At 35.3% G+C, this 12,899-nt stretch overlaps 2 protein-coding genes across 2 annotated transcripts; one reads left to right on the top strand and one right to left on the bottom strand.

The window, feature by feature from the left end:
* Positions 1-869: 869 nt before the first annotated feature.
* On the top strand, positions 870-5,761 carry LOC117320505. Its single transcript, XM_033875083.1, has 5 exons — positions 870-1,257; positions 2,034-2,203; positions 2,454-2,570; positions 3,173-3,376; positions 4,299-5,761. The coding sequence occupies exons 1-5, from the start codon at positions 870-872 to the stop codon at positions 5,211-5,213; spliced, it is 1,794 nt and encodes a 597-aa protein (XP_033730974.1). The 3' UTR covers positions 5,214-5,761.
* Positions 5,761-12,713, bottom strand: LOC117320506 (ATP-dependent DNA helicase Q1-like). The gene is given in 4 exon segments (XM_033875084.1): positions 5,761-5,899; positions 10,463-10,967; positions 10,970-11,160; positions 12,011-12,713. Coding segments are annotated over 4 exon segments (1,374 nt in total). The 5' UTR covers positions 12,568-12,713; the 3' UTR covers positions 5,761-5,778.
* Positions 12,714-12,899: the final 186 nt, after the last annotated feature.

Raw genomic sequence — 12,899 nt, 5'->3', positions numbered from 1 at the left:
TTACTGTTCTAACTTTTTTGTTGCATTAATGAATTGTTTTGTTCAGTTTGTTTTTATTTTATTTTACAGTAGTCAGTACAACAGAATTTGCTATGCCTGCCGTGTTGAGTAAGTGAAAATTTAGTATTTAAACCATATAAGGAGCAGATTATAACCCTATACAAAGCTTCATTTTTCGCTGAGGTAAACTTTTCACAACAAAGATACATGTAAAATGTACAGTTGTATTTGCAAAACCTAACCATTAAATAGTAAAAATGTATCTCTGTATTTGTGTATTCAACTATATTGTACAAATAAGTTTGTATCATGAATTTATTGCATTTTATAAGTTACAACACTTTCCATAGAGTCCATGTAACTCAGCTTAATATAAATGACTACACAGTAAAGGTCAAATACATACAAGTATGTGTACGTGTGTACGTACTGAACAGATCTAGAACAGAGCTTATGTAAATTAATTAGAATTTAATTATTGTTTGTGATGGAATAATCATCTGATCATACTATGATTTTAAATAACAGAAACTTGTTGTCGCTGAACAGCAAGTCAGATCCACTATTACATTAATTGAAATGTTTACAAAAAAAAAATTGCAATGGACAAATTCAATGTATTTATTATTTCTATTATTGTCAGATATTTGTTTACATTTTAATTTAAATTATTTCATCATTTTTTTTTACAGTTACTCACACGTCTGAACAAGGTCCATCTAACTCTAACAGAGGATTCCAAACGAAATATCATTGACAGTTTCGGCAAAGAAAGTGAAAGTGGTCTCCTTGAACAGTTGGCACATGGTCATGATGGAAAGCTCAATGGTGACAATCTAGACATCAGGGTCAACACCAACGATGTGTGGATGAACAATCATGACAAGGACTATCATTTCTTTGCTACCGATTTTACCTTGGATCGCGTTGAATTGAAAGGACTAAATACAGAAACTCCCCAAGTTGGTGATGTGCCGGTCACTTGTTTTATTCCTTCTGACAACGAGAAAGACCTGTTCAAAAACACTTTGAAAATCCTTTTGGCAAGGGAAATGGTAACTGTTCCTGGATTTGAGTGGATGAACAGCATACTACCAGATCACATTCCACACGAACTTGAAGATGACATGGCCAAGAAATCCGAGATATTTCTCCTTCCAGTATCCCTAAACAACGAGATTTCATACTCTGACTGTGTTCACATCCTGGATGAGTACACCGAGATAACCAACCACTGGTATTCAGCAGCTGGCAGAGGTAAGACATTATGGTTGGAAATTCAGTATTTTATGGGAACCTTGTTGCCTTAAATGCCTGCCCTCTGAACGACCAGGTAAATTGTAGGTGAAATCTTATTTGATATATGTAGGAGATCTGCTGCAAATTATGATACCTTCCCAAGCTTGGTAATTAGGGTAGAGTGCATTGCTCAAGGACATGACAACCGTAATTATAAAAATATAATATTTAACATAATGTTGCATATTAAAGACAGTAATTTCAGTTGTATGTTTGAAAATATTTCAATTTCAAACTGGACTCAATGAAGCTACCAACTGTTGCCTGCTCATTTGCCAATGAAGATGACCAGATTAACATTGGCGCATTAATTTGTGGCCTATTTTCACACCGTTTAGCCAGTATCAATGCGCCGCAGTTAATTAAATTTGTTTAAAGACCAACTCAATTCATCACCCCATGAAATCGACAAAAGCAAGATCCGCCAATAAGCCCATGCCTGGTAATAAGCCCACCCATGTCTTTTGCAGTTCAGTAGAAATCCCAACCAATGTTATTTCATTGTCCTGCAATAAGCCCACCCCCTACTTTGAGTCAAAGTTTATATCTTGGCCCCCTGGGCTTATTGCAGGATAAATATGGTAATATGATATCCCAGGATCGATACAACAAAGTATTGTTTTCTTGTGTGCACATGGGATTTATTTATATGAATGATTCTTGATGCATTTTTTTTTTGTTTTTGTGAATTTTTTTTAAATGTTGCATTCATATTATTTTAAAATCTTTTGAAGGAGGTGAATTGGATAATCTCCAGATTCCAGTAGGTGGTGATCAGCTGACAAGAGTCCGATTACAAGGTGCTAAAGGATTGAGAGCAGGAGCACGAACAGCAGAGCAGAGGTTTGAAAGGCTCTATCCAATGGTGGTGGAAATGTTTCATGTACTTCAAGATTTCTTGGAGGTAAATATAGATATGAATTGTTAATAAATGTAATAAATGCAGTAAGACTAAGTGTATACATGCACAATCTATATTATACAACATACAATTACAAACCACTCTTTCTCAGGTGGAAGATGATAAAATGACTCCACCATTGGGTTAAGATTTTTGTTTGTTGTCTAGCTGTTGTTTAAATCTATTGAAAATTTTAAATGAAATATTTTAAAAGTACAAAATTTAATTAAATTTTTCGCAATTGTCTACACAGAAGCTGTGCAAGAAATTCCTGAATTTGTCTAAAGGACGGGATGCAGGAACCTTAGCCAATATGAAGTGCCAGATTCAACGGTCCAATGTAAATGGGAAAGTTAAGAGTCGATTCAAAGTAAGTTGTCTTGTCATTTTAAGGCCAAAAATGTATGTTTACAATTAGGGTTACCTGACCTATAGGCTGCCCTTATAAATCACAACCAACCTTAAAGATTTTATAAGCATTCCATGAAACAGACATATCGGTATATTTTATTTTGGTTTTATAGGAAAAATTGCCCATCTTTCCGTCTGTTACACTTGCCTCGTCATTGCTCTAGATCTTGTTGCTTCAATTATTCAAATTTTATGAAACTTCACACAGGTGTTTAGAATACCTTTGACAAGTTTTTTTTTATCAAGACCACCAGTGTATAAAATAGAAGATACCAGTCCTGATTTCAAAATTTCACACTATAAAATATTAGATAATCTGCCCATGGACTCCTTCTCTTGGATGGGCTGTTACTTCAATTCAAACACTTTAATACTCAAAAATAGTACTAGTAATGTTTTTTTTGCATTATTTTGGTCTGGATAATATTTGTATGACTTTAAAGTCACAAGAATGTATAAATTTTAAATGTAACAAACACAGATTGAGGGCATATGAGAAGTTGACTGATATTGTCCAGGTTTTCTCCAGTTTTTCATAATCTTGTTTCATCAACATTACAGGCACATGAAGACTTTGTGCTGACATGTGGCCACAGCTATTTCATTGCCTACATCATGAAGCATTTCAACATCACAGATGGGAAACCAATGCACCATGCCCTTCCTGACAAGATCCGCAGCTTCATCAATGCCAAGAAGAGAGAAGTTTTTAACAACATTATGGATGAAGTTGTGGCAGAGATATTCATACCATTTGAGCTGGAGGTAAATTAAAAGTACCAAAATCCAATACAAAATCACAAGTCCGGACAAGGCGACAAAAACAGTAAAAAAGGGGGAGAATTATCAACATACATGAATCTTTACAAAAACCAGATTTATTAAATAGCGGACTATTGACAACCCAAACTAACTATACTAATGCACAATGTACAGTAATATTACATTGTATGTATACTCATTCTGCAATCTATAATAGAATAACTTTTCAAAGTTTAAAACATTAAAACTCAAAGACAGTTTAATTGGATATACCGGTACTGGAGCTATTAAATACAGCTATATACACTTCAAGTTGAGGGTCTACATGTACTTCAATAATATTTAAAATATCTGTACGTTTCAGCATGAAGGAATATTCTACATTCCCAAACTGTACACATGTATAATATATTATATTATACAATGGATATATATATATATACAGAGAGTCCAGATTTAGTTTAAAGTTTGTCATATAACGGATGAAACCAATTTATGATCACATTCTTGTCTTTGTTTGGTGTACACTACAGGTATATGTACACTTTACATCAAACTTCAAAGAAAGATTTTAAACACTTTTGAATGTCAACTTCTCACATCAAAGGAAAATACAATTGAACCAATGTACTAAACTAAATCTGGACCCTCTGTAGTGTTCAAAGCACTTTTCCACTAAGGGCTGTTCCAAACATATCCGTATGGGAGGGGTAGGAGGCAACAGTATTAAATAAATGGGTGGTGGGGTTAAATCTACATCTGCGTAGTATTCTCAATAGTAAATCAGTTTTATTATACTTTTAATATTTAATGGGTGGTGGGGTCTCAAAATTATGCCTCCCGCCCCCACCACACATCAAATTCTGGAATAGCCCTAAGCTATAAACAACATAATTTATATACATCTGTACATGTTACTTTTCAGGAACCAATCACGGATGAGATGCACATCCAGATATCCATCATGACGCAGCCACCAGTAGTATTCACAACTGTGGCACGCCCCGACAATGGTACTGTGAATGTAGTGTTGGATGTTGCAGGAAAAAAGGTAATTGTGTCTCTCAAAGTGGACACACTACTTCATGGATGTCGTGTTAACATACCAGGAGTGACTGCACCCATCAAGTTCGTGACATTTAAACCACCGAAACTTGAGGATGATCTCAACAACTATGTGGTGAATTTCATGCAGTGGTATTTTATTATTCTGCAAATGAAAGATGCTTTGCACGAGGGAGACATATACAGAATCAATGTCATTCTCAAGCAGATGATTCCATTTTTCTACAGTCATTCTGCTATGTCGAAATATCTAACTGAGTGCATAGACTATATCTTAAAAACAGAACACACTCTATCACAACAAATGTCAATGAAAGTAAGGGCAGCTTCTGTTGTAAATCCGACCGGTGGTATTGGAAATAATAAGGCTGCAGACCTTCAAAAGGAAAATGAAGTCAAGTATTTGAAGGAACTTATTCGTGGCCTTGGTGCTAACAAAACCGAGATGGCTATTGTTAATGTCACCAGGGCAGCACCAGTAATAGCGAGTGTGTGTGATGCCTTTGACGAGCAGACAAAGGTAAAGAACCTGAAGTCAACACACAAGGTCCGTAGTAGGTCAGATGACACAAGTGCTCTGTTGAAAACACTACAGAAATTGGATATTTGGAGTATTCATGGTGGACGTCAGTTGCAACAGAAAGTCAAGCGTTCTCCATTCGATTTTCACAGAAGTCATTTCAAAGGCATCATTAAAAACACTATAAAGAGGTTGTTAAGAGATCTGCCTGCTATCCATGAGGACAGTGACAAATCTGACAGTGATGATGAATAGTCAATCTGTTGCGGGTTTTAGTCATACACGAATGTAGATTGTTCAGTAAATGGTTTTTTTGGTGATCATTTGAGAAAATATCCAACCAATTTTAATAACATTTTCTTATAGGAGACAAGTAAAATTTCAGGGTTTTGACGTCATTATTCGCAATAACAGATACATCATATTTATCCAACAATAAGCCCACCCATGTGAAATACATTTCAGTAGAAATGCTTACAAGTGCTATTTCATTGTATTGTAATAAGCCCACCCCCTACTTTGAGTCAAGAGTTTAGGTGTTGGACCCCTGGGATTATTGCAGGATAAATATGGTATGCATATACACTTTATATACAATAATGTATATATGTATTGTAATGTCAGGATGCAAAATTTCAGAGGAAAATAATTGCCAAAAAGTCTATTGATCAAACAAGCTGGACAGAGAGTAAAGGCTAACAGCATTACTGTTTAGCTCTATAGTTCATCACTATCATCCTAAAATAGGATAAGTGTACATGTTTTTTTCCTTACTATGTACAGTGTATAGGTTACATCTATCGAAGTGTTCAGCTGCTATTCAGTCCCATATCAGCTTTTTACAGTTTGAACAACATTCAACAGGTGATTTGTTGAAAAGCACTTGTTCAAACCCAAAATACTGCACCAAAAATGTACGAGAACATGAGGTTTCATTTTTGACACAAACGTAAGTTTGAGTCTATGTCAGCGCTTTTGAGGTGTAGCTGACAAAATCTACGATGCCCTCTGGCGGATACTGCCTTGGCCAATCTAACCGTTGCTTTATAGTAACTCCGTAATGCTATGCAGTAAATATTTGTAAATATCGTAAATATTCACGATAAAAAATGACATATAGTAAAGTTCAGCTATAAAAAAATTACCTTTTGTTTTGTTGACACAAACGTAAGTTTGAGTCTATGTCAGCGCTTTTGAGGGCTCTGGCGGATACTGCTGTTGGCCAATCTAAACGTTGCTTTACAGTAACTCCGTAATGTTATGCAGTAAATATTTGTTTAACTTCACGATAAAAAATGACATACAGTGAAGTTCAGCTATTAAAAAAAATCACCTTTTGTTTTGTTGTATTTTAGAAGCTGACAGGACAATGTGTTTTTTTTTGGCATCTTCGTTCGCTCTGACACAACTTCCACTGCCACTTCACAATCATATTCTATCGCAAAAAAAAATAGTCCCGTGACTTACGGAGTCAAATGCAACACTGCAGTTTCGTTAGATATATGACAAAACAACAGAACCTCACAAATAGATAGTTTTCAAAGTATTTAATTTAAGTATGTTCTGTCGATGATACGTAAGAACATTTTTCCGCGTTGAACGCATTAGATTTCACGCGGAATGATACAATCGACTTTTCGCTGGCGCCATATTGCTGCTTACCTGTGACCCGGAAGAAAAATCTACTAACATCACGCTGAATTTTCATCATCGACATCTATGTGGTTTTTTTTCTTTGGTGGCATGTTACTGAATGGGTTATAATATTGATAAAGTTTCGTCGGAATATCGTTGTTATTTGTACATTGAAAAATCACTCATCCAGCATCCGATTTTGTCCGCCATCTTTCAGTAATGTAAACAATAATAAAAGAAAGAGTAGGTGATCAAACCCAACTTTGAATGTCATTTTCTCACTGAAATATTAACTTGCATGTGATTGATGTAGTCTGCAGATGGTTAGATTATATAGATGTTTTTTTACGAAAGAAAAAAAGTTGTCTATTCATCATGACAATATCACAACAACGGCAGTCGAGTACCATACGCATGTTTGCAAATAAAAAGTTAAATAAATTCTCACTGAATAGGGTTTCGAAATGTCAAATGGACTTGTGAATATTAATATTGACTTCGGATCTATTGATTATATCCTACGTAATGCACATGAAGTTTTTCGTTTACAGAACGCGTACCGCATTAACGTGGCTGTCTGCATGCAGATGTAGACGTCACTGAAAATTTCATCTCTAATTATAGCGACTGATTCTTTTTTTCTAATATTCGTGATGGTTTAAAAAAAAATAGAAAATGATCTATCATTATAGCGACTGATTCTTTTTTTCTAATATTCGTGATGGTTTAAAAAAAATAGAAAATGATCTATCATTATCATTTGAAATATTACATAACAGTCGAAGCATATTATAAAAAAGAAAGGGGTCTACGATGTACATCTACATAGACCTTTATTATGTTTGGTGGAGTTTTGAACGCTTCAGGGACGGTTAAAGGGCAGTAACTCTTTAGAAAACACCATTTTTCATGGAAATGTACTGATTGCTAAATTTAACCAGAAATATTTAAAGGCAGTGGAAATGTTATATTCCTACATCTGCGGTTTTTTCTGTCTTAAATCATTTCAGCTTCTGAATTAAATTAACCTTTAAACTAATGCACAGTATAGTATTGATAAATCAATGCAAACAATTTATTCTAACTTAGATTTATTATTATTATTTAATCTTTTTTTCTTTACAACACTAGTACATATTATTTGAGAAGAACAGCAAAAATTACTAAGTTCATTATTCTTCTAAACAACAAAAATTTGTAAAACTTTTTTGTGTTGTGCATATATCCTATTGTGAAATAACTTGGCATGACTAAAGATAATAGTATTGTCTTGATGGCTGTTACATACTATATCATAGGTTGAGTTAAATAATTATTTTCTTCTTGTCAATTATGGTAAATGGTGAAAACACATTTTTTTCATTTAAATTGTTAAGTCGGTTTAATGTTCAAATTCAGATTAATTTAATTAAAGCAACTATTAATAATGTATATATGTGTTAACTTTTCTGACAAAGTCTTCAAGTAACCTGATCATATTTGACAGAGAATCAAAATAAGTAATTTTGTTGTTAAGAATAGTGGGCTTAGCCATTTACAACTGTTTAGATTCTACTTAATAAGGTTTGATTTTTAACATTTTGGCAAATTTATCTTATCAATATCCAATTTAGTTTTAAAGATAAGCAGTACTTCCATTTTTATGAAAATAAAAATTACTTCAGTGTTCTAATAATTTAAACACATGAACAATTGAAAGAAATACATTTGTATGAAAAGCATTCATAATGGACTTTGAAGAATGCTACTACATGTACAGTTCATCCAGTTTGGGCATTCGAACTACATTTTCATCTGACAGATGCTGCAGATTAAAAAAAAACTCTGATTTTGAAATCGATGATATCAATACATATAGCTACATTCACATCTCACTAACATTAATTAACATGATATATATACCATACATACATATATATATGTATCATGCAGTTACAGTTATGTATATGGTACATATACTATTGCGGAGAATATTTGATGCAATGTACATAAGTGAAAAACAAAATTCCACTTCAAATTGATTTGAACTGTACATGTGAATGAATGTGTTTTTGTTGTATAGATTATTTTTAGCTACACAGTATGGAGTGTAAACATATAACGTAGAGTGCTATATGAAAATCATGTTCACTCTAATGAGCGATTAAGAAACTGTCTCAAGTCTGAGCTGATATGAGCATGTAATTCTAAGTTTTGAATATAATGCTTAGTTTAATGTGCCCGTCGTGATGGTATACCCTGCCCTGTCTACATCCGCATTCTATGCCTCCAGAGTCTGTTTATCAGACCCAGGTGTTTTTAACCCACCATCATCAGATGGTGGGCTATTCAAATCGCCCTGCGTCACTGGTCCGTCCGTCCCTCCATCCGTAAACAATTCTTGTTAACGCTATTTCTCAAAGTACTGAAGGGATCTTCTAAAATTTCATAGGTTTCTCTTGGTTTCTAGTTATGCATATTGCATTTTGAGACCAATCGGGAAACAATATGGCCGACAGGCAGCCATTTTAGGTTTTGACAATTGAAGTTTGTTATTGCTATTTCTCAGAAAGCACTGAATTGATCTTTCTCAAATTTCATATGTAGGTTCCTCTTGGTGCTAACATTAGTTATGCATATTGCATTTTGAGACCAATCGGAAAACAATAAGGCCGACAGGCAGCCATCTTGGATTTGGTCAATTGAAGTTTGTTATCACTATTTCTCAGAAAGTGTTGACGGGATCTTTTTCAAATTTCAAAAGTAGGCTCCCCTCGGTGCCTAGTTATGCATATTGCGTTTTGAGACTGATCGGAAAACAACATGGCCGACAGGCAGCCATCTTGGATTTGGACAATGGAAGTTTGTTATCGATATTTCTCAAAAAGTGCTGAAGGGATCTTTCTCAAATTTGATATGTAGGTTTCCCTTGGTGGGTGGTTATGCATATTGCATTTTGAGACCAATCGGAGAACAATATGGCCGACAGGCAGCCATCTTAGGTTTTGACAATTGAAGTTTGTTATTGCTATTTCTCGGAAAGCACTGAATTGATCTTTCTCAAATTTCATATGTAGGTTCCTCTTGGTGCTTACATTAGTTATGCATATTGCATTTTGAGACCAATCGGAAAACAATATGGCCGACAGGCAGCCATCTTGGATTTGGACAATTGAAGTTTGTTATCACTATTTCTCAGAAAGTGCTGAAGGGATCTTTCTCAAATTTTATTTGTAGTCTCCCCTCGGTGCCTAGTTATGGATATTGCATTTTGAGACTAATCGGAAAACAACATGGCCGACAGGCAGCCATATTGTATTTTGACAATTGAAGTTTGTTATCGCTATTTTACAGAAGGTACTGAAGGGATAGAACAATCTGCCACAAAATATCATTCAAACCAGGGCTCACACACACGATAAAATCCTAAAACAATCACACAAATGTTTTTAACCTGAGCTCTCTCTTATCTAAAAGCTGGTAGCTAGATGGGGCGCTACATCAAATGTATAAATATTTTTTTCAAATGCTAATGATAATGATAATTTGTGAAGCGCTTATAGGCATGGGATCCTCAAAAGTTTGAAAAGAAAGGCCTCATTAATTTTACAGGTAATCTAGGACCTTCATATTACATCTACAACTACGTATACATTAACCCATTGAAGATGTCAAATAAGATTACCCGAGTACCTATTCTGACAATTAGCTGCCAAGACGCACTTGCAATCAAAAGTAGATATGAATTTCTTTTCTTTCCAATATTTTGTCCTAGTCCTAATCAGGTATTGGTGATGTTCCATACAAAGTTGACCATGTCCCCACTAAACAAAAGCAGTTAAAATAATTTGTTTTCGTTTGTGTCTTCAGTACTTTCAGTACTTTGATTACAATAGTTTATCATTTCGTCAGACATGCCTTTTCGAGCCTTTGAAATGTCACTGTTGTTGTAGTAAAGAAGGGCACTAGCTGGCTGACCATTTCTCCCAGCACGGCCGATTTCCTGCATATAGCATTCAATGGTAGTTGGTGGTCTACAGTGAATGATCTGTGATATTGACGGTGCATTTAAACCCATACCTAATGCAACTGTGGCCAGAACGAGTCTAATTTTAGGATTTTCCTTTGTAAGTTCAGTGACTATGTGTCTTTTCATATCGTCAGTGTAGTCTTTGTGGTACTGACCGAAGATCCGGTTCTCAGGAAGTTGTTCACCACTGTATTGTAACTCCTGAAGGCAGTACGATATATACTGATAACAGTAACTGAGAGCTTCTAAGCTCTCCATATACACAATTGTTACAGGAAAGATTCCTAATTGAGTCTTCAGTCCGTCGGCAATAGGTTCAATTATTTTGTCCAATTTTTCAAATTTGTGGAGATTTGGTAGCCTTTTTCAATATTTAAAAAGATGTTTGGTCTGTCGGGATTGACAGTGACCACCTGAGGCTGCTGGTATTGTAATATTTTACATAGTTCGTTTATTTTCTTTGGTGTTGCTGTGGCGGTAAGTGCCAGGTGTGCAGCCTCTGGGAAAATGCATGTTGTTTCACCCAGTTTTTTAAAAGCGGGTCTGAAATTCTCTCCCCTGAAGATAAAGAGATAGCACGGATATAGATAATTACATAGAGGATCTAGCACGAGTGTTCATGTCATATTGAATTTATTGCACAAGTGTATTATTTTCATATGAAATTAATAAACGAGTTCAATAAATTCTAGATTCTATTTATTATATAACTCGAGAAACATGTTTACTGATGTATTCTCAATGCTTCTCCTCTATACATGTATAGCAACGATTAACGGAAGCCCCAATTTCATTACTGAGACAATAGCGTGACGTCATGTACAATAACGTGACGTCATTTATATATGACGTCACAATAGTGTTCCCAGTGACCAGGCTCATTTGCATGTTAAATGTACGTGTGCTTCATCGTTTTTAATGCACCCCTTTAATGCACCTTAAACGAGTTCAATAAATTCAATATGACATAAACATGAGTGCTAGATTCTATTTATAACTCGAAAAACATGCTTACTGATGTATTCTCAATGCTTCTCTTCTATATAGCGACGATTAACGGAAGCCCCATTTTCACTACTGAGACAATAGCGTGACGTCATTTATATATGACGTCACAATATTGTTCCCACAGTGACCAGGCTCATTTGCATGTTTAATGTACGTGTGCTTCATCGTTTTTAATGCACCCCTTTAATGCACCTCAAATGGCATGTGTTATGTAATAAATGTAATTAATGTCTCCATAAGCCTTTATTCTACGTCTCAGTGTACAGAATGATCTGATCTAGTTGTAACCCATATTAGCTCCATTATGGACAGACTGAAGGTATTACATATTTTTATATTGATGACATTACGATATTTAATACAAAATTTGAATTTTAAGCTCTTGTTGATTTTCACTCACCATTCTGTAATCATATGTACCTCGTCGATTACAACTGCCCCCACGTTTGCCTGGTACACGGAAGATCGGAGAATAGAGGAACATGTCTTACTATTGATTAACGTCTCCGGATGTGCGTATATCAAATTATAATTTCCTCTCTTGATGTCATTCATCGACACAGACTTAGGCAACTTTATATCACATGAATCATCGTCATCATCATCATCGTCATCACTAACTTTGTCATCAGTGTATGTAGACGCATGTTTTCCATCAATATTTAAAAAGCATGCTTTGATACCCTTGTCTCTTAAACTGTACACCTGATCTTCCATGATGGAGCTTAAAGGGGTTACAACTATAACGATCGCTGGTGTTTGCAGTTGACGTTTCCGTTGCAACAAAAACGGCAACAACTGAAAGATGACGCTTTTCCCATAGCCCGTGGGAAGTACAGACACGCAATCTGACCCGATAAACACGTTTCTGAGTGTATCTATCTGTTTATCCTTCAGATCGTAATCTAGTTTCAGTTTCGCTTTTGCGAACTCCAAACACGTGGAAAAATCAGCCATGTTGTTTTGCGGAAGTATCTCGGACCGAGTGAACCAGTTACATCCGGCGAAGGAAATGTTGACATTCACAACATATCACTGCGCCGGCCTACGTTCGAGATATGATTCCGAGCTTTGACGGAATTGTACGAGAAGTTGCGATTGCTTTTGGCCTTTAGTCGAGCGTTCGCCGCTGTGAGGAAGGCTTTGGATTATGTCCCCTAGCCGAGACATACCGAGTCTTTAAAAATGGTAGTTGCTACTCGCAGGGAGATTGATCCTATCTATACATTAGTTATGTGATATAAGACCATTTTTGAGAACATCATTTATGTTACCTGATGAAACTATGG

The sequence above is a fragment of the Pecten maximus genome, unplaced genomic scaffold (assembly GCF_902652985.1).
Source record: "Pecten maximus unplaced genomic scaffold, xPecMax1.1, whole genome shotgun sequence".
NCBI classification, from domain to species: Eukaryota; Metazoa; Mollusca; class Bivalvia; order Pectinida; family Pectinidae; genus Pecten; species Pecten maximus.
Note: the sequence above shows the minus strand (reverse complement) of the source record. Positions and strands in the feature narration are given on the sequence as shown.

What these genes read in the sequence shown, in the direction of transcription:
- LOC117320505 (XM_033875083.1), top strand. Translation starts at nt 870, where the DNA reads ATGAACAATCATGACAAGGACTATCATTTCTTTGCTACCGATTTTACC. An exon ending in AAGTTAAGAGTCGATTCAAA is followed by an intron (nt 2,571 to 3,172) that starts GTAAGTTGTCTT and finishes TCAACATTACAG; the next exon opens with GCACATGAAGACTTTGTGCT. An exon ending in TCATACCATTTGAGCTGGAG is followed by an intron (nt 3,377 to 4,298) that starts GTAAATTAAAAG and finishes GTTACTTTTCAG; the next exon opens with GAACCAATCACGGATGAGAT.